The 21,676-nt window shown below is 44.2% G+C and overlaps 1 protein-coding gene across 3 annotated transcripts in view; it reads right to left on the bottom strand.

The window, feature by feature from the left end:
• LOC125451349 (dual specificity testis-specific protein kinase 1-like) overlaps window positions 1-21,676 on the bottom strand; it is a 178,462-nt gene that overhangs the window by 68,034 nt on the left and 88,752 nt on the right. For all 3 annotated transcript variants that reach the window (XM_048528379.2, XM_048528378.2, XM_048528377.2), the window contains one exon: window positions 11,037-11,085. In XM_048528379.2, the coding sequence (XP_048384336.2) occupies window positions 11,037-11,085 (49 nt within the window). The remainder of the gene's footprint in view (window positions 1-11,036; window positions 11,086-21,676) is intronic.

The following is a 21,676-nucleotide window of genomic DNA, read 5'->3' as shown; positions in this document are numbered from 1 at the left end:
TAGAAAACAGTAAGTTCATAGGTAGAGTTAGAGTACGGCGGCGGGGGAGTAATGAAGTCCAAATCAGGGTTAAAGTGCATGTATGGGAATGTATAGAGTCAAATTAATAAAATTGGGAAGTTATAGACACAGATTACCTTGTGAGATTGTGATGTTATGGTGATAATGGGGACCTGGGTTAAGGAAGAGCAGATCTGGGCACTAAATATTCCTGGTTAAAGAAAAGAAAGATAGGGAAGGGGAAACTGTGTGGTGTGGTTAGTTAAGGAGCGTATTAGGGAAAGAGGATGTTTTAAATGGACGGAGTCAATTTGGCCAAGTAAAGAATGCAATTACATTGGAATACTTTCCATTTGTCTTCACCTACATGGCAGATGCTGTCTAGATCATGGTGACAGAGAAGAAATCTCAATTGGATGAGATGCATCCAAGGATATTGAAGGAAGTCAGAGCCACTGGCAATGATCTTTCATCCAAACAAAGAAGATAGAAGCAGGAGTGGACCATTCAGACCGTCGAGCCTGCTCTACCATTTAATATGCTCATGGCTGATCATCCTCTCCATATCCTCTGATCCCTTTTTTCTAAGAACTATATCTACACCTTTCTTGAAAGTCTTCAATGTTTTGGCCCCAACAGTTTCCCATGGCTAAGAATTCCACAGATTCACTCCTCTAGATGAAGAAATTCCTTGTTTCAGTCTTAAATGGCTTACTCCTCATTCTTAGATTGTGATCCCTGTTTCTGGATTCCCCAGAAACAGAGTTGTACAGCACCAAATCAGACCCTTTGGTCCAAATCGTCCATGCCAGCCAGATATCCTCAATTGAACTTGTCCCATTTGTCAGTGTTTGGCTCATATCCCTCTAAACCCTTCCTATCCATGTACCCATCTTGATGTCTTTAAAATGTTGTAATTGTACCAGCCTCCACTACTTCCTCTGGCAGATCATTCCATACACGCATCACCCTCTGTGTGAAAGATTTGCCCCTTAGGTCCCTTTTAAATCTTTCTCTCACCCTAAATCTATGCTGTTTAGTTTTAGACTGCCCGACCCTAGGAAAAGTCAAGTCTTAGGATGTGGAAGCTTTGGAAAGGGTGCAGAAGAGATTTACTAGGATGTTGCCTGGTATGGAGGGAAGGTCTTATGAGGAAAGGCTGAGGGACTTGAGGCAGTTTTCGTTAGAGAGAAGAAGGTTGAGAGGTGACTTAATTGAAACATATAAAATAATCAGAGGGTTAGATAGGGTGGATAGGGAGGGCCTTTTTCCTAAGATGGTGACGGCGAGCACGAGGGGGCATAGCTTTAAATTGAGGGGTGAAAGATATAGGACAGATGTCAGAGGTAGTTTCTTTACCCAGAGAGTAGTAAGGGAATGGAACGCTTTGCCTGCAACGGTAGTAGATTCGCCAACTTTAGATACATTTAAGTCATCATTGGACAAGCATACGGACGTACATGGAATAGTGTAGGTTAGATGGGCTTGAGATCGGTATGACAGGTCGGCACAACATCGAGGGCCGAAGGGCCTGTACTGTGCTGTAATGTTCTATGTTAACATTCTTCCTGCATCTACCCTTTCTAATCAGAGTAGAGTTTCATTGGTTCCTATCCACAATGATTTCTGGAGTGGAGCCAGAGAACAGGAAAATTGCAAGCATTTCATCCTTGTTCAAAAAAGGATGAAACGATCAGCACAGCAATTACAAGATAATAAAATGTGAGGCTGGACGAACACAGCAGGCCAAGCAGCATCTCAGGAGCACAAAAGCTGACGTTTCGGGCCTAGACCCTTCATCAGAGAGGGGGATGGGGGGAGGGAACTGGAATAAATAGGGAGAGAGGGGGAGGCGGACCGAAGATGGAGAGTAAAGAAGATAGGTGGAGAGAGTGTAGGTGGGGAGGTAGGGAGGGGATAGGTCAGTCCAGGGAAGACGGACAGGTCAAGGAGGTGGGATGAGGTTAGTAGGTAGGAGATGGAGGTGCGGCTTGGGGTGGGAGGAAGGGATGGGTGAGAGGAAGAACCGGTTAGGGAGGCAGAGACAGGTTGGACTGGTTTTGGGATGCAGTGGGTGGGGGGGGGGGACGAACTGGGCTGGTTGAGGGATGCAGTAGGGGAAGGGGAGATTTTGAAACTGGTGAAGTCCACATTGATACCATATGGCTGCAGGGTTCCCAGGCGGAATATGAGTTGCTGTTCCTGCAACCTTCGGGTGGCATCATTGTGGCAGTGCAGGAGGCCCATGATGGACATGTCATCAAGAGAATGGGAGGGGGAGTGGAAATGGTTTGCGACTGGGAGGTGCAGTTGTTTTTTGTGAACTGAGCGGAGGTGTTCTGCAAAGCGGTCCCCAAGCCTCCGCTTGGTTTCCCCAATGTAGAGGAAGCCGCACGGGGTACAGTGGATGCAGTATACCACTTTGGCAGATGTGCAGGTGAACCTCTGCTTGATGTGGAATGTCATCTTGGGGCCTGGGATGGGGGTGAGGGAGGAGGTGTGGGGACAAGTGTAGCATTTCCTGCGGTTGCAGGGGAAGGTGCCGGGTGTGGTGGGGTTGGAGGGCAGTGTGGAGCGAACAAGGGAGTCACGGAGAGAGTGGTCTCTCCGGAAAGCAGACAGGGGAGGGGATGGAAAAATGTTTTGGGTGGTGGGGTCGGATTGTAAATGGCGGAAGTGTCGGAGGATAATGCGTTGTATCCGGAGGTTGGTAGGGTGGTGTGTGGGAACGAGGGGGATCCTCTTGGGGCGGTTGTGGCGGGGGCGGGGTGAGGGATGTGTCGCGGGAAATGCGGGAGACGCGGTCAAGGGCGTTCTCGATAACCGTGGGGGGAAAGTTGCGGTCCTTAAAGAACTTGGACATCTGGGATGTGCGGGAGTGGAATGTCTTGTCGTGGGAGCAGATGCGGCGGAGGCGGAGGAATTGGGAATAGGGGATGGAATTTTTGCAGGAGGGTGGGTGGGAGGAGGTGTATTCTAGGTAGCTGTGGGAGTCGGTGGGCTTGAAATGGACATCAGTTACAAGCTGGTTGCCTGAGATGGAGACTGAGAGGTCCAGGAAGGTGAGGGATGTGCTGGAGATGGCCTCGATAACCGCGGGGGGAAAGTTGCGGTCCTTAAAGAACTTGGACATCTGGGATGTGCGGGAGTGGAATGTCTTGTCGTGGGAGCAGATGCGGCGGAGCAGCAATTACAGTCCAGTCACTTGAACTTTGTTGGTGAGTAACCTTGTAGAAACAAACAGTTCTTCATGTAAGAATTAATAGCCACATGGAAAAATGTGGCTTTGATTCAGAAAAGTCAGCATGGATTTGTTAAAGGAAAATCATGTCTAACTAACTTTTTAAGAGATTTTGAAGCAGTATCAAAAAGGGTTGATGATGAAAATACTGTTAATGCGACGTACATGGACGTCTAGGTGGTGTTTGATACAGTGCCATGCAACAGACTTGAGAAAAACTACAAGTCGTGGATTAAAGGGGTCAGTCGTAATGTGGGTAAAAAATTGAATGAGGGATAGTAGATGGAAAATAATGGTTAATGGGTACGTTTTGGGTGGAAGAAAGTTTGTGTGAAGTATCACAGGGTTAAGTATTGGGACCGAAGCTTTTCCTGACAAACATTAATGATTGGGATCTTAGTGTGCAGGGGACAAATAATTTCAAAGTTTGTGGTTGATACAAAACTTGTAAGAACTGTAAGGAGGACGGTGAGGAACTCTAAAAGGAGATTAACATATTTTTGGAGAGGACAGCTAGGTGGCAGATGAAGTTCAAAGCAGAGAAGTACAGTTTGATACCAGTTTTGTAAAGAGCTCGGACAGATAGTATAAAGGGTACTATTCTAGAGGGTTAGCAGGAGCAGAGAGAATTGGGTGCATATGTCAATAAAGGTCATTAAAAGGTGGCTGGACAGGAAGAGAGAGAGCCGTGAATGAAGTATATGCTTTTTTAGACTTCACCAATGTGTGTGTGTAGAATACAACAGCAGGGAAGTTATCATGAACTTCTGTCGGACCTAAGCTGGAATACTGTGTACAGTTTTGGGCACTACACTATGGGAAGGATGTGAACGCACTGGGGACACTGCACAAGGGGTTTATGAGAAGGAGGATGAGACTGTTCAGTTCAGAGGACAAACTGGAGAAATTGGAATGGTTTTCATTGGAGAGGGGAAAGTAAATGGGAAGTGAGATAGAAGTTTTTAAATCGCGATGGACTTGGACAGAATAGTTAGAGAGAAACTGCTCCCATTTGTAAAAGAATCAAGAACCAGTGAGCACAGGTTTTAAGTGTTTTGCAGAAGAAATCTTTTTAACTCAGCGAATAGTTAGGGTATGGAATGCACTGCCTGGAAATGTGGTGAAGGCAGGTTCAATCAAAACACTACTGGACTGAATGATTACTTAAACAGAAATAATATTCAGAGTTTAAGGGGAAAAGGCAGGAGGTTGGTGATTGACTAAAACTCAGAGCTGGGGTAGACACGCTGGCCAAATGGCCTCCTTCTGCACTATAACAATTCTGTGATTCCAGTCAAAGATACAGGCTTAAAAAGTACCTCAAAACATAAGCAGATGGTTGAAAGTCTTGGAGGTCTGAAGAGAGAATTCAAGAACCCATCTCCAGGCAACTAAAGACATTGCTTCTAATAGTGGACTTAGTAAAACAGAGAATATTTAAGTAGCCAAAATTGGAAGAGCGCAGAGATCATTGTTGGCTATGAGACCAGATGAGGGCATAAAGATTGGGTATGGAAGCAGGGGTGTGCTGGTGGTAAAGGCACGGGAGGCTTTGGACACAAGACAGGTTGGAAGAGGGCTAATTCACCAGCTTTGCTGTATCCAATTCTAATTCTCTCACACACACACACCATTTAGAAGGAATTCGTCTAAGAGAAAGTCACTGAAAGGATGAACCCGGGGTTAATATTGGGATTCTTCCTTTTCCCGATGTACATTAATGACGTGGATTGTGTTGTGCAGGGGTCAATTGCAAAGTTTGCGGATATCACAAAATGTAGAAGAATTGTAAACCATAAGGTCAATGTCAATTTCAGAAGGACAGAGTCAAGTTGGTGGAATGGGCAAATAGATGACAGATGAGATTCAAAGCGGAGAAATTTGGGAGAAAAGACAATATAAAATGGGTTACAATTCCAAGTGGTGGGGCGGGAGGGGCGCAGGAGCAGAGGGATCAGAGTGTGTACGTGCATAGTAGAGGAACAAGAGGTTGGAAGAACACAGCAAGCTAGGCGGTATCTGGAGGAAGGAAGAAGTCAACTTTTGGGTATTACACTTCTTCAGGACTTTAAGAAGGGTAATACCCGAAACATTGACTTCTCATTTCCTCCAGATGCTGCCTAGCTTGCTGTGTTCTTCCAGCATCTTGTTTGTCTACTTGGGATTCCAGAATCTGCAGTTTTTTTCTCTCTAACCCATATATGTGCATAGAAAATTCAAAGTAGTAGAAAAGGTGGAGAGAGCAGTAACTAAAGCATCTACATGAATAAAATACTTGACTTTATTAATCGGAGCACACAGTACAAGAGCAAGGATAATAAAATGTGAGGCTGGATGAACACAGCAGGCCAAGCAGCATCTCAGGAGCACAAAAGCTGACGTTTCGGGCCTAGACCCTTCATCAGAGAGGTGGTTTTGAAATAGTAGAAGATACTTGTTAGATCTCAACTGGTGTACAGTTCTGGTCACACTACAGGAAGTGTATGACTGCATTGGAGAGAATGCAGAAGCAATTTATAGCAATAGTTCCAAGGAACAGGAATGTCAGTTATGAGGCTAGACTGAAGATGTTAGGATTGTTCTCCTTGAAGAGAAGGCTGAGATCTGACAGGTTTTCAAAATCACAAAGTGGACTGGATAGATAGCGAGAAGCTGAACCCTTTTGAAGGAACAGGAACAAAACGGCATAGATTTTCTGATGAAGGGTCTAGGCCCAAAACATCAGCTTTTGTGGTCCTAAGATGCTGCTTGGCCTGCTGTGTTCAGTCAGCTCCACACTTTATTATCTCTCAGTCTGGAGAGTCTGGAATGCATTGCCTGAAAACGTGGTGGAGGAAGGTTCAACTGAGGCATTCAAGAGGGCATTAGATGGTTACTTAGATTAAAAAAAATGCACAAGGGTATGGGAGAAAAAAGCAGGACATTGGCACTTGGTAACAATGTTCATTCAATGAGCTGGTGATGGAACGATGGTCAAATGGCCTCTTTCTGCACCATAACATTCTGTGGTTCTGTGAAAGAGAAAGTCTCCTGACATTGCACAAACAGTTTGTAACATGTTACGGAATTTATCCTGGGCTTGAGGTAAAAGATCCCACAGCTAGCCCAGGATGACGGGGGTGGGGGGGGGGGAGGTTCTGTCCAAGCCCCCTTGTCAACTGTGAAAGATCCAATATATCTCACGTTCACACACAAACAGAAAGGCAAGGCAAAAATCAACGGGCAACATATTTACAGGAAATTCTTCAGACCCAATAACACATGCTTAATTATACTTAGTGTTATTAGCAGATTAGCAATTTTCTTTTTGACTGCTTGAGTAAATCCAAAGCTCTCCTTGCTGTCACTATTTTTATCAGCTGCTCAGGGAAAAAGTACATGAAACAGTCAGCAACGCAGAACAAAAGACACTATGAACAACAGAATGAGAGAGTCCAAAGGATAACAAGCTTTTAGGGAGGGCGGGAAAACAGCTGGCATTGTGAATGGGAAGTAGTGAGCAAACGCAGATATGTAGAAATTGCTGGAAAAAGCGTGGAGAGAAAGAAGAATAATAATACAGGGAAAAGCAGAGAGGAATCATAGAAATGTTGTGGATTAGTGGACATTGAAGCAGAGCTGTGGTGTTCTTTAACATGAACCCAGGAGGGCAAATGGGTCTTCCTTTTAACATCTGACAGATGGCACGTCTGACACTGCAGCGGTACCTCAGGTGTCAACGTGTATTTTGTGTTCCAGTCTTTGCTGAATCCATATCTTTCTGGCTCAGAAGTGAGTATATTAACTGAGCCATTGTGGACACCAGCAGTACAACAAGCCTCAAATGTGGGTAAAAGGGCTCCATGGGTTAAAGCCTGTGCCAGAGAAAGAGAAACAACAGCAACTTGTTTTACGAAAACAACTCTGCACTAAACAAGTAGCTGAACAGGAGAGCGAGCCAGTGTTGAAGGGATGGCATTCCCATACGTAATAGATCCTTGAACCTATCACTTTCTGACTCAGAGAGCTAGTCACTGAGACTATGATTAAGATTTGAAAGGAGAAGGAGGGAATCATTGCCATAGTTATTAGTGGTGGGAGTGAGAGAGGGGAAAATAGAGAGAGAGAGAGAGAGAGAGGGAGTGATGAGTGACACTAATTGTTGGGGAAGGGGGTTGTACCCTACGTGAGAGCAGATAGAGAACGTGCTGCCGTGGGCTTGACAGTTCAGAAACTGTCACCGAACCTATGGTGAGCAGCAAACTGACACAAATAAAGTGGAACATGAAGCCAGGAGAGTGCCACTCGATGACATGTTCTTTAGTACAATCTCCCCAGTCTCAGATGCTGAGTAACTCTTACAACAAGGGATGAGCCAGGGACTGTGTTGTTTAGCAACCAAGAGTCCAGTAGGAGTGATAGTGTGGCTTCCTCTACATTGGGGAAACCAAGCGGAGGCTTGGGGACCGCTTTACAGAACACCTCCGCTCAGTTCGCAATAAACAACTGCACCTCCCAGTCGCAAACCATTTCCACTCCCCCTCCCATTCTTTAGATGACATGTCCATCATGGGCCTCCTGCAGTGCCACAATGATGCCACCCGAAGGTTGCAGGAACAGCAACTCATATTCCGCTTGGGAACCCTGCAGCCCAAATGGTATCAATGTGGACTTCACCAGCTTCAAAATCTCCCCTTCCCCCACCGCATCCCAAAACCAGCCCAGTTCGTCCCCTCCCCCCACTGCACCACACAACCAGCCCAGCTCTTCCCCCCCACCCACTGCATCCCAAAACCAGTCCAACCTGTCTCTGCCTCCCTAACCTGTTCTTCCTCTCACCCATCCCTTCCTCCCACCCCAAGCCGCACCTCCATCTCCCACGTACTAACCTCATCCCACCTCCTTGACCTGTCCGCCTTCCCTGGACTGACCTATCCCCTCCCTGTGTTCATCCAGCCTCACATTTTATTATCCAAGAGTCCAGTAGGAATTTGCTTTATTTGCCCCAGGCTCACAAATAGCTCTGACCCCAATCACAGTGAAATAATAGACCCAACACTCAAGGGACTTTCACCTTTCAGGGACTTTGGATTTAAAGGAATTAATCCGGTTTCAAACCCTTGGCTCTTCACAGGTTACTCCATTCCCTACTCCCACTTCAGTAAATCTTCTGTTAATTCCATTCATATTTATATTTGGTATATCTATTTAAAATGGAATGTGTTCCATTTGTATCACTGTATTCAAACAAGACAAGATCTGATACAACATAGGGTTAGATATAGAGTAGAGCTCTTTCTGCTCTGTATCCGTCAAACACTTCCAGGTCAGGGACAGCAGTGTTAGATGCAAAGAAAAGCTTCCTCTACACTCCCATCAAAATACTCCTAGGGTCCGCTTCGCAGAATGCGTGGTGAGACTAGAACTAAGAATGAAAGAGATATAAAAGGTTCAAAGTGCTTAAATTTAGTTCCCACTGTGTAAACATTTGCTCCTTTGCCCAATGTTTTAAGGCTACATTTTGACTCAGACCGTCTCAGGTCCTACAAAACAATTCTGGTCAAACAGTCCTTTCTGACAGCATAGTGAAGTAATACCAAACTTGTTTAAAACGCTAGTCAAGATGTTACGTTGAACTATCATAGAACGATAGTTAGAACAAGCTTGGAGTTAACGTGACCAGGTCTAAGGCCAATATTATAACAATGACATTGAGACACTACGATGACATTTAGTACAAAGCAGGATTCACAAGGAGGATTCCTTCATTCAAAGCATACACTGATCAGTGAACACTAAACATTCTGGAGCCTTTTTCTCTCAAAGTAACAGTGAGGTGACCTGATAGGTTTGGTTTAGGGTGGACAGGGAGAAGATGTTTTCAGTTGGAAGACCTGATGTCATAAACGGAAGATTAATCATTAATAAATATTCTGCCCCTCTCCCTCACCTTTGAAGGTCTGCATTGCCCTCGATAAAGTATGCAGTGAGAGAACAAGGTGATTTACTGATGGTGGTTAACGTGAAAGTAAAGTATTGCAGGTGATTTGGTGATGGGAGAGAAAATGTTCAGCTGTGAGTAAGAGCTATGCAAGACATTGAAATAAAGAAAAATAAAACAAAAATCCAGCCAGGAGGACTCTTGTGGTACAACGATAGTGTCCCTACTTATAAGCCAGAAGTCCCACTTTCTCCAGAGAGGCGTACAAGGTCTCTGATATGGTTGATTAGAAAATATCTAGTTAACTATAAAAGAAAAAAAATCCAAATCGGGGCCCCTTGTGGTGCTATGGTAATGTCTCTGTCTCTGGATAAGGCAGCCCAGGTTAAAGTCCTAGCTGCTCCAGAGCTATGTCGTAACAGTAAAATAAAACAAAGAACTGCAGACGCTGTAGATCTGAAACAAAAGCAAAAACAAAAATTGCTGGAGAAACTCTGCAGATCTGGCAGCATCTGCAGAGGGAAAGCAGAGTTAACGTTTTGTGTCTGGTTCTGAAGGGTCACTGGACCTGAAGTTGTAACTCAGCTTTATTCCCACATTTTCTACCAGACCTACTGAGTTTCTCCAGCATTTTCAGTTTGTTAACAGGTTGCTTAAAAATGAAATCCAGTCAGGGAGGGTGCCAGCCATGGCGGGGAGCGGGGACCAGACTGGTGAATGTGCTGAGAGCTGGGAAGCCTGGGAAGCCATTGCTCCTGGAACTCCATGACCAGTGAGTGCCGGAGGTCCAGCTTGCAGGTGAGGCCCTCTGCAGTGATTGTAACGAGGTCAGCCCTGGTGGAAATCCTTGAATGAATTCCCTGATTGGACCAGATTAACAGCTCCAGTTAGAGAGCTCGGTTCACAGACAGAAACAGGAATGTCAGGGATTCTGTTCAACTTGAGAGAGCTGGATCAGTGGATCAAGGACTCTCCATGTGTAAGTAAAGCATGACCTTGTGATGGCTTTGTGGAGGTATTTCACCCTCCATTACCCGAGAACAGCAGTGCTCAGATCCAATTTAAGACACCAGTTGGAGGGTGCACAGGGGTACAGTGGGATCTCATCCATGTGTACCTCTGCTCAGGTGGATTTTCACATCAGCCCAAGGTTCCTGAACCCCTCTCAGGAGCCTATAATCTGGAGATGCCCCATGTGCCCTCCTATCTGGCATGGAGATAGTTCTTTGACAAATTACTTCAGCACACCATCCACTTTCACCCCTTCAGGCACAGCCCAGACACCCCTTGGTGGCACAGCAGGCAGCGAGGGTCCCCAGTGGAGGGCTCTCTATGTGGGTGTTCTTCCACTTTCCATCCAGGACCTCGGTTGGAGGGTGTTGCACTCAGCAGTCCCGTGTAATTGTAAGCTGAGGCAGGTCACAGACTCCCAGATGAAGTGGGTGAGATAACAGTCAGGAAAGAGAGGGACAAACACAGGTCAAACAGAAGAAAGAGACAGAGAGATGGAAGAGGGAGAGGAAATGAACGACAGCAACTGGTGGGGATAAAGACAGAATGAGAATGGAAAGCGAGAGAGTGCGCAAGAGAGAGAGAGAGCGCAAGAGCAAGAGCGTTAAAGAGGAGGAAATTCGTCATTCGGAGGGCTGTGAATCCTGGTATTGTCTACTGCAGAGGACTATGGAAATTCAAATCATTGAATATGTTCAAGACAGAGATTAATAAGTTTATCAATCTTAAAGATATCAAGAGGTATGAGAGAGGGTGAACTAGTTAATCGTGGACAAGCCATTGATAATGTGATCGCACGAGAGTACTCAATCCACCCGTCAGCACCACCCCCAAAAGTCTTCTGACAACAGGAATGGCACTTACCTCTGTCAGAGCATGTAACTGGCCTTCATGAACACAGACACCCATGAACCTGGCAAGAAAGAATCATACACTAATCAACTTGTGTCACAAACATCTGATTATCTCATCCTCATCGCTGTTTTAACAGATTAGCCGTGAATCTGTCTCTTGCCTCAAGTACAGGCCATAATCTCAACAGTAACATTAATAGACAGATAATACCCAAGAAAAGATGTCCATTGCTTCATGCAAGGACATCCTAAATTTGACATGTTGTAAACTCCAAATGGGATTGATTCGAAACAAAATGCTCTCTTTCCAATGAACAGTTTGAAGTAGGAACAGAACATTCTTAAATGCAAAAAAAAATTGACAGAGAAGCACCAAGGTTCATCTCTAAAAGGACAGATGTCAAAAACAAAAGACTGGTATTCACATGTCCAGAACTCCAAGTTAAACATGACTTGGAGTTACTGGGACCAATACCAGTCTTCATGTTATGAAAAGAATATAGAAGAATAAGGGAGTTCTTGTGGTGTGTAATAATGTCTCTGAACAGAGAGATGAGAAAAAATATCTGCAGTAGCACAGGGGAAAGTGAAAACATGTACCCACATCAGATCAGTTCTGAGCAAGGGTCACTAGACCCAAAATGTTAACTTTGATTTTTCATCAGTGGCTGCCCGACCTGCTGAGCTTTTTCAGTAAATTCTGTTTTTGTTCCTGATTTACAGCATCCACAGTTCTTTGAGTGGTGTACACAAATCGTTATAATTGCCAGGCAACTACAGCTATCAGAACATCTGAACAGACCGCGTTCTGTCCTCCAGAGAACTGAGAGCTGAGGGGAATGACATGTTATGAGTCTTTTTTAAAAAAAATTTTCCACGGGACATTGCCAAGGCCAGCATTTGTTGGCCCTCTCTAGTTCCTTTGAGCTGAGTGGCTTGTCAGGGTATTAGAGGATATTTAAGAGTCACTCACATTGCTGTGTGCCGGAGTCATATAAAAACATAAAAAATAGCAGAAGTAGGCCTTCAGACCTTTGAGTCTGCTCCACCATTCAACATGATCAAGACTGATCATTTAATTCAGTGCCCCATTCCCACACTTTTCCCCATAATCCTTTGATCCCTTTAGACCCAAGAATTATATCTAATTCCTTATTTAAGATTTCCATCGTTTTGGCCTGTTTGCAGAGGGTGGTGTTCCCATGTCTCTACCAGCATGTTTCAAGGTGGAAATGGTCATGGGTTTGGAAGGAGCTGTCTAAGGATCTTTGGTAAATTCCTCAACAGCTAAAGTGAATTATAGAATCTCTACACTGTGGTAGTTGGCCATTTGGCCCATTGAGTCCACACTGACCATCTATAGAGCACCCCACACAGAACCCTTCCTACCCTATCCCTGTAACCCTGAATTTACCACAGCCATTCGACCCAACTTGCACATTGTGGGAGGAAACCAGAACACCTGAAGGAAACCCATGCAGACACGGGGGGAATGTGAAAACTCCACATAGATGATTGCCCAAGGGTGGATCCCTGGCACAGTGCTAACCCACTGAGCCACCATGCCACCGAATGGTATCAATGCATCTCATGCAAAGGGAGATAAGCTTCTGAGAAAACCAAAAAGACATGGGAATGCTGGTAAAATTTGTTGAGGAAAGATGGGAGAAGGTGTAATCACATGGATCACTTTAGGGAAGACCACAGACCAGCCACACTTGCAATGAAAAAGAAAGAGGAGAGGAAAGAAATTTTAATTGTGGCCATGAGTTTAGTATTGCAGATATGTTTCCTTATCTCCAAAATTAGGGAGTTAGTATGAGGAACTAGGGAACTGAAAAAATTAAGATAGCAAGAGCTGAGTGAAACAGATAGAAACTTCCCTAAATTTAAATGACATCAGCAGAAGGGAAGTGAGTAGCTTTATTTTTTGTTAAAAACGTTTAATTTTGTATCATTCATTCATAGCCACCGCTGGGTCAGCATTTATTGCCTGCCCATAGTTCCCTTTAAGGAGGCAGTGGTGAGCTACCTTCTTGAACCATTGCAGTCCATGTGCTGTTAGTGGATCTAGGGTTACTGATAGGCCTGCTCTCACATGAGAGAGAGAGAGCGCGGGGTGGGGGGAAGAGGGAAACCTGAAGTCATCACACCTCATTTGAGGGGACAGGTTGAGAACTTCGTGGTAACCTCTGCTTGTGTGGGAATTGAACCAATGCTGTTGGCATCTTTTGATTTATTGGTCTTTAGCGCATTAGTTTCATTGTTTCACTAGTATATTTTTGTCTGGTCACATTGTATTTAGTTTCTCCCTCTCCTTTTATCCCCTTGATTGAGAATTTTTGGAAAACTATTCGTGTCTTCGACTGTGAAGTCTGATACAAAGTGTTTAACAAAGTGATTCAACTCCTCTGCTATTTTCTGTTTTCCTGTTGTTTCCCCAGCCTCATTTTCTAACAAGCCTATGTTAATTTGGGTTCTCTCCCTTTCCATATATTTAAAGAAGGACTCGATGTCCATCTTGATATTACTTGCAAGTTTATTCTTCTTAAAGTTTATCTTCCTCTTTACTACATTTTTGATCATGGTTTTGTTGGCATTTAAAACTTCTCTCCTTTACCATTAGCTTTTGCCACATTGTCTATTGTTTCTTTCAATTTGATGTTATCCTCAACTTCCCTGATTAACCATGATTGGCTTATCTCCTTCCTAGAATTCTTCTTTCTCACTGGAATATTGTCTTTGTTGTGAGCCATGAATTAAAAAAAAACATTGTATCTCAATCATCTTTGCTGCTGAAGTCCTTCCCCAGTTCAATCCAGACAGTTTTGCCATCATCTCTATGTATCTACCCTTTTATAAGCTAAGCATAGTTGTTTCCAACACAAGTTCCTCCCTCTCAAATGGAATGCCAAATTCTATCACGTTATGGTCACTGTTTCCAGGGTATCTTTTACTCTACCATAATTTATCAAACCTGCCTCATTGCACATCACCAGATTCAAAATAGTCTGATTCCTGTTTGCATCCAAGTATATAGTTCTCGGAAACTGTCCCAAACGTACTTCATGAATTCTTCCTCATGGCTTCCTCTGCCAATTTGACTGTCTAAATCTACATGAAGATTAATGTCAACCATGATAAATGCTGCCTTTTTCACATGCCCTTATAACCTTCTGATTGATTCTCTGTTTAAACAGATAGGTACTATGGACTACTCTCACCATTTGTTTTTTGGCTGTAGTTATTTCTTACTTTCACCAATATGGATTATACATCTTCCAAGCCAAGATCATTTCTTGAGATCACATTTGTTCAATCCTGTACTAAAAAAGCTGCCTCGCCTTTCTGCCTATCCTTTCAAAAAGTTGACAATAGCAGCAGCATATCCCATCTACAAGGTACACTACAGAAAGCAATCCAGACAGCACTTTCCAAGCTCACGACCACTTCCACCTAGAAACACAAGGTTAGTAGATACTTGGGAGCACTGCTCCCTGCAAGTTCCCCTCCAAGCCACACATTGTTCTGACTTGGAAATATATTGCCATTCCTTCAGTATTGCTGGGTCAATTCCTGTCCCCAAGAGCATGAACCTGGGCCCCTGGATTTCTAGTTCAGTGACATTACAACTATGCCATTGTGTCCCTTATGCATATTTTTCTCACTGAATAGTTTAGGATGTTAGAACGGTCCTGTCACAGATAAAGGTCATTTGTCTGATCTTATCAACTCTCGGCAAGAGAAACTCACCTAAGTCCCATCCTCCAGCTTCACCTCATAGCCCTACAAATCTCTCTACAGGTAACTCAAAATTTTCCGAATTGAAGATCTCAGTTGGATCAGTCTCAGGCAGCAGATTCCAAATTCTAACTTCTGAGCGTGTTAAAAAAAAGCCTTCTCCAACATTCCAATGTAGGAAAATCAGCTGTGCACAGTAAGTTCCCACAACGAACAATGTGGCAATGAACAGAAACCCTGCTTTTCTTTTGTGATCTTGATGGAGGGATAAATGTGGGCCAGAAGAAAAGGAGACCTCCCCTGCTGTACTGTGAAAATACTGAATTGGTCCTTTCATTGCAGTTGAACAGGGTTTTGGTGAGGTCACACCTGGAATATTGTGTGTAGTTTTGGCGTCCTCTTCTGAGGAAGGAAGCTCTTGTTCTTGAGAGAGTGCAGCAAAGGTTTATCAGGCTGATTCCAGGGATGGCAGGTCTGACATACGAGGAGAGATTGACTAGGTTCGGATTGTTTTTGCTAGAGTTCAGACAAATTGGGGTGGGGGGGGGGGGGGGTGGTGGTGGTTGGGGGTGTGATCTCAGAGACTTGTAAAATTCTAACAGGACTAGATAGGGTAGATTCAGGGACAATGTTCCCAATGGTGGGTGTGTCCAGAACCAGGGGTCACAGTATGAGGATTTGGGGTAGATGATTTAAGATGAGGATGAGGAGACACTTCTTCAACCAAAGATTGGGGAACCTGTGGAATTCATTGCCACAGGAAGTAGTTGATGTCAAAACATTGCATGTATTCCAAAGGCAATTACATACAGCACCTGGGGATGAATGGGATCAAACGTTTATGGGGACAAAGCAGGATTAGGCTATTGAGTTGGACAATCAGTCAGTCATGATAGTGAAGAATGGTGGAGCAGGCTCGAAGGGCTGAATGGCGTCCTCCTGCTCCCATTTTCCACGTTTCTAAAGATACATGAAGAGAGGCTGGATTGGTTAGGACTACATTCACATTCACTGGAATTTACAACAATGACAGTTTGGTGGGGGGTGGGGGGGGGGTGCGGTGTGGTGATAAGGTCCTTCAGTAGATTTGTAGCTTGGGTCATGGATGCTGTGGTTGGTTCACTAGTTCAGAGATGTTTCGTTACCATGCTGGGTAACATCAGTGCAGCCTCCAAATGATGCGCTGTTATGTTTTCCCGCCTGATATTTAATCTCTGGGATCAGTGAATTTGATTACCTCATTTCCGATTTTCTTATGCAGTGGTGTAATAATAGGGTCTAGTTCTATGTGCTTGCTGATGGCCTTCTCGGTGGGAGAACCAGGGCTCTAGGAATTCCCGTACTTGTCTGTTTGGCCATCCCAGTATCCCAATGTTGTCCCTTACCCATGTGGATGGAGATGAGCGAATATTGGTCATGTCTTTTTGTTGCTTATTGGTGTTCATGTGCTCGAGTGGCCAATTTTCTTCCTGCCTGTCCAATGCAATGCTTATCACAGTCCTTGCATGGGATCTTGTATATCACATTGATTCTATCAATAGTAGGTATAGTCTTTGGTTCGAATTAGCAGTTTGTGGGTTTGTGCTCTACTCTGATGCCCAATAGTTTTGTGGTCAGTTTGGATATGTTCTTGATGTACGGTAGCATGATGTGTGTGTTAGGGAGTGTAGTATCTTCCTGTGATTGGGATCATCAGATCCAGTTGTTTGAATATCCATTGTCCTTAAATACTTGGTGGAGGTATTCTTCTTCTTTCTGGCATAGTTCTGGGTTGTTGCAGATTGTTGTCTCTCGTTTAAATAGTGTTTTGATGCAACTTTGTTTGTGGGTGTTAGGTTGGTTACTGTTGAAATTCGGGACTTGATCCGTGTGTGTGGCCTTTCTGTGTACCTTCATTAGGAATTCCCTGTTGGCCCTGCATTCTATCATGACATCCATGAATGGGAGCTGTTCATAATTTTCCTCTTCCCTGATGAATTTGGTGCCGGTGAGAGTGTTATTAGTCCATGTGTCTCCTCTAGTTTGGTCCATTTGATGATGACAGAAGTGTTATCCACGTATCAAATCCATAGTTTGGGTTGGATTAGTGGAAGGGCTATGCTTTTGAGTCTCTGCAACTCCGCTTCTGCTAATAGTTCACAGATAAGTGACTCCATGGGTGTCCCGTTGATCTATTTGTAGATTTGGCCATTAAAAAGGTAAAGTAGGTCGTGAGGCATAGGTCCAGTAGTTTTAGCATGGAGATGGTGTCACTCGGGCCTCCACATGTGAAAACACAACAGGGCTTCATCAGAGGCTGCACTGATGTTACCAGCAGGGTAACGAAACGTCTGCGAACTAATGAACCAGCTCAGCAGGTGAACCAACTACAGCAATGAGGGGAGTTCTCATAGAAAGGTAGTAAATTCTAACTGGATTAGACAGAGTAAAAGAAAGAAGAATATTCCCAATGACTGGGGAGCCCAGAACCAGGGGCCACAGTCTGAGGATATAGGGTAGCCACTTAGGACATAAATAAGTAGACATTTCTCCACCCAGAGTGGTGCAGTTGTGGAATTATCTGCGGTGGAGGCCAAAATATTGAATATTTTCAGGAAAGAGTTAAATACAGTCCGTATTACTAAAGGGATCAAAGGATATGGGAGAAAGCAGGAATGGGGGACTGATCATATTGAACATTGGAGCAGTATCGAGTAACCGAATGGCCTACTCCTGCTCCTATTTTTGTCTGTTTTACCTCAGAAGGTGGGTGGGCAAGGTACAGTGCGTGACTGTGCTGCACTCCTTCATTACTGCTCTAGGAAAATCAGCAAGAATAAAAATCAAAAGAACTGCAGATGCTGTAAATTAGGAACAAAAAACAGAAGATGCTGGAAAAGCTCAGCAGGTCTGGCAGCATCTGAGAAGAAAACAGAGTTAACATTTCAGGGCCGGTGACCGAAACGTTAACTCTGATTTTTTTTTTCTTCACAGATGCTCAGCACATCTGCCAGCATATCAGCCAGAATTGTGGGCTTGGGTATCTGCAACCATCCATCACGTTGCAAAGGAGCTGCTCACAAACCCACAGCACATGGTCCAGTTAGCACCTGTTCTACCCTTCATTACCATCTGCACACAGGATGAGCAGGCTCTGATAGGGCTCAGCATCTGGCAATTTAAATCACTTTGTACGTTTTATAACCTGCAGCAGGATATCTGAGCTCCGTGATGAGGATTTAATTACACTCAGCCTGGATCTGGCTCTGATGTAAAGACTGCCCACATCTCTGCAATGTAGAGTTGTTATAAAGCCACACAGAGGAGGACAACATGCCGGTAAATAACATATGCCCCTATTGCACAGCTCCATGTCCTAAGAACACAAAGGGAAGAGTCATTTTGGACTCAAAACATTAACTTTGTTTCTCTTTCTACAGATGTTGCCAGAACTGCTGAGTTTCTCCAGCAAAGGTTTTATTTCAGGATAGTTGTACTGTCCATGCGTATAAAATATGAGAGCAGACCAAATTAATCCGAATATCAACAAGTTCAACCTGGATAAATGCGAGGTGATGCATTTTGGAAGGTCGAATTTGAAAGCTGAGTACAGGATTAAGGATAGGATTCTTGGCAGCGTGGAGGAACAGAGGGATCTTGGTGTGCAGATACATAGATCCCTTAAAATGGCCACCCAAGTGGACAGGGTTGTTAAGAAAGCATATGGTGTTTTGGCTTTCATTAACAGGGGGATTGAGTTTAAGAGTCGTGAGATCTTGTTGCAGCTCTATAAAACTTTGGTTAGACCGCACTTGGAATACTGCGTCCAGTTCTGGGCGCCCTATTATAGGAAAGATGTGGATGCTTTGGAGAGGGTTCAGAGGAGGTTTACCAGGATGCTGCCTGGACTGGAGGGCTTATCTTATGAAGAGAGGTTGACTGAGCTCGGTCTCTTTTCATTGGAGAAAAGGAGGAGGAGAGGGGACCTAATTGAGGTATACAAGATAATGAGAGGCATAGATAGAGTCGATAGCCAGAGACTATTTCCCAGGGCAGAAATGGCTAGCACGAGGGGTCATAGTTTTAAGCTGGTTGGTGGAAAGTATAGAGGGGATGTCAGAGGCAGGTTCTTTACGCAGAGAGTTGTGAGAGCATGGAATGCGTTGCCAGCAGCAGTTGTGGAAGCAAGGTCATTGGGGTCATTTAAGAGACTGCTGGACATGCATATGGTCACAGAAATTTGAGGGTGCATCCATGAGGATCAATGGTCGGCACAACATTGTGGGCTGAAGGGCCTGTTCTGTGCTGTACTGTTCTATGTTCTATGTTCTATGTTCTAAGTTGTCACCTCTTGTCAAAACAGTGGTGGGAAGAAATTGATTTTAGCCTTCAAGATTAATAAACCCCGCCTAGAGACTTATTTGTTTAACAAAGTCTCACTGTCCCTCCACCCACCCTCATTGAATGTAACTTCTTTCTCTGCACAAATCCAAGCTGATCCTTCAGTGTAGTACAGAGGGAATGACAAACCACGAGAGGCGCAGCCTTTTGGATGGATCAGAAATGAAAATCACGGCGTGCACCACCTCACCGCCTTTCCTGGGATGGCCTTGGGAGAAATCCTGTGACACTGCTTTTGAAGTCAGGTAGGGGTGATTTCCTGGTAAATATTTACACCTCGCCCAATCAGTGAAGAAACTGTGGATTATTCAGTTTATGGTATCTTGCTACGTATGAATTGGCTGCCATCTTTTCTAAATTAAACTACATGTTAAAAACCTAAGATTACATTGAATGGTGGAGCAAACTCAATGGGCTGAATGACCTACTCCTCCTCTGGTCTCATGGTAAAAAGTAGTTTGTTACATATACAGCTCCAAGCTGTCCTGAAGACGTGTAGGTGCCAAAGGAACGCAAGTCCTTTCTTTGTTTTTGAATAATAGAGTCAGAGTTTTCTGAGAACAGGTAGAGACCTTTCAGCCTGTTGTGTCTGTGCTGGTCATCAAAAATCCATCTGTTCAAATCCCATTTTACAGCATGCGGCCCATAACTTTGTATGTAATGGTGTTTCAAGTGCTCATTAAAAATCTTGACGGTTCCTGCCTCTCCCAACCATTTAGGCAGTGAATTCCAGATACCCACCACCCTCTGGGTGAACACATTTTCCTCAAACTCCCTTGAACCTCCTGCTCCTGCGCCCTCCAGTTACTGACCTCTCTATTAGAGAAAAGTGTTTCTCCCTGTCTATCCCCTCAGAACATTGCACACCTCAGTCACATCTCTCCTCAGCCTTCCCTCCAAGGAAAACAAGCCCAGACTTATCAGTTCTGAGGAAGGGTCACTGGACCTGAAAAATTAACTCTGATTTCTCCAACAAAAATGCTGCCAGACCTTGAGCTTTTCCAGAAATTTCTGTTTTGGTTCCTGATTTCCAGCATCTGCAGTTCTTTTGGGTTGTTTTTAAACCCCAGACATATTGCGTCTTTCATCTCCTTCATTGCTCCCATTATTTTTCTTCAGCCTTGCTGATTGGCGCCACATTTCTTTTTCACTTCTCTGGATCTGGAAACAGCAGACTGCTGTGGAATTGGGACTACATTCATGGCTCGGCAGAATTCAGGAGGCTGTGGGTTCAAGTCACCCTTCAGGATGAGATTCCAAAATCAGTCCAATCTGTCCGATCAGGGGGACTTAAAGGAGAACAAAAACGGGTACAAGCACTTCAGCCACCAAGCTGGTGCCAACACATGATGCCTTCCTAAAGTGAAAACATTTTGCCTCTATGCAGTTTGTATCCCCTGCCTATTCCTGTCTCTGTCAAGATGCCTCTTCAAACACTGCTATTGCATCTGCCTCCAACAACTCATCTGGCATTCCAGGCACTTGCCAGCCTCTGTAAAAACCTGCCTGTCACATATCCTTTAAACATTCCCCCTTTTCCCTCAAACCAACGTTCTCTTGTAATTGCATTTCTACCCTGGGAGAAAAGACTCCAACTATCCATGCCTCTGACAACTTTGTAAACTTCTACCAGTTTGCCCTTTAGCCTCTGATGTTCAAGTGAAAACAAATCAAGTTTGTCCAATTTCTCCCAATGGCTAATACCCTCCAAACCAGGCAACATCCTGGTAAAATCTTTTCTGTAACCCTTGCCAAAGCCTCCACATCCTTATGGTGAACAGAACCATACACATTATTCCAAATATGGTTTACTAAAGATCTGTACAGCAGCAACATGACTGCCAATTTTTATACTCTATGCCCTGATTGATGATGCCTTCTTGACCACCTCTTCCACTGGCGTTGCCACTTTCAGGGAACTGTGGACATGTACACCTAGATCCTCTATGTTGACACTACTAAGGTTCTGCCATTAACTTCCCTCTTGCATTAGATCTTCAAAAATGCATCACCCCACTTTAAACTCCATCTGCTATTTGTGTGTATCCATTTTACCAGTTCTCCATGGGTCCCACGTAGCAGACTGCTATGAGGGTCCTTGTCAAAGGCCTTTCCTTGTGAAAGTCCATACAAACAGACAATGACCACTGCCCTGCCCTTATCAATCATCTTTGTCATTTCTTGAAAAACTCAAACAAGTTTGTGATATACAACCTTCCCTGCACAAAGCTATTGCCAATAAACCCATATTTTTCCAAATGTGAATAAATCCTGTCCCTTGGAATCTTACCAAATAATTTCCCTACCACTGATATAAGGCTTGCCAGCCCAGATAATAATCCTTGTTGCCTTTCTAAAGGAACAACATTGGTTATTCTCCTGTCCTCTGGGACCTCTCCTGTGACTAAAGAGGATACAAAGATTTTGTACAAAGCCCCAGCAATCTCCCCCACTTGTTTCTCTCAGCATTCTCGGATAAATCTCAGCAAGTCCTGGTCAACAGACTTCAATATTTTTCCAAACACCCAG

Source organism: Stegostoma tigrinum, chromosome 3, assembly GCF_030684315.1.
Source record: "Stegostoma tigrinum isolate sSteTig4 chromosome 3, sSteTig4.hap1, whole genome shotgun sequence".
NCBI classification, from domain to species: Eukaryota; Metazoa; Chordata; class Chondrichthyes; order Orectolobiformes; family Stegostomatidae; genus Stegostoma; species Stegostoma tigrinum.
This window is presented reverse-complemented; position numbering and strand designations above follow the sequence as displayed.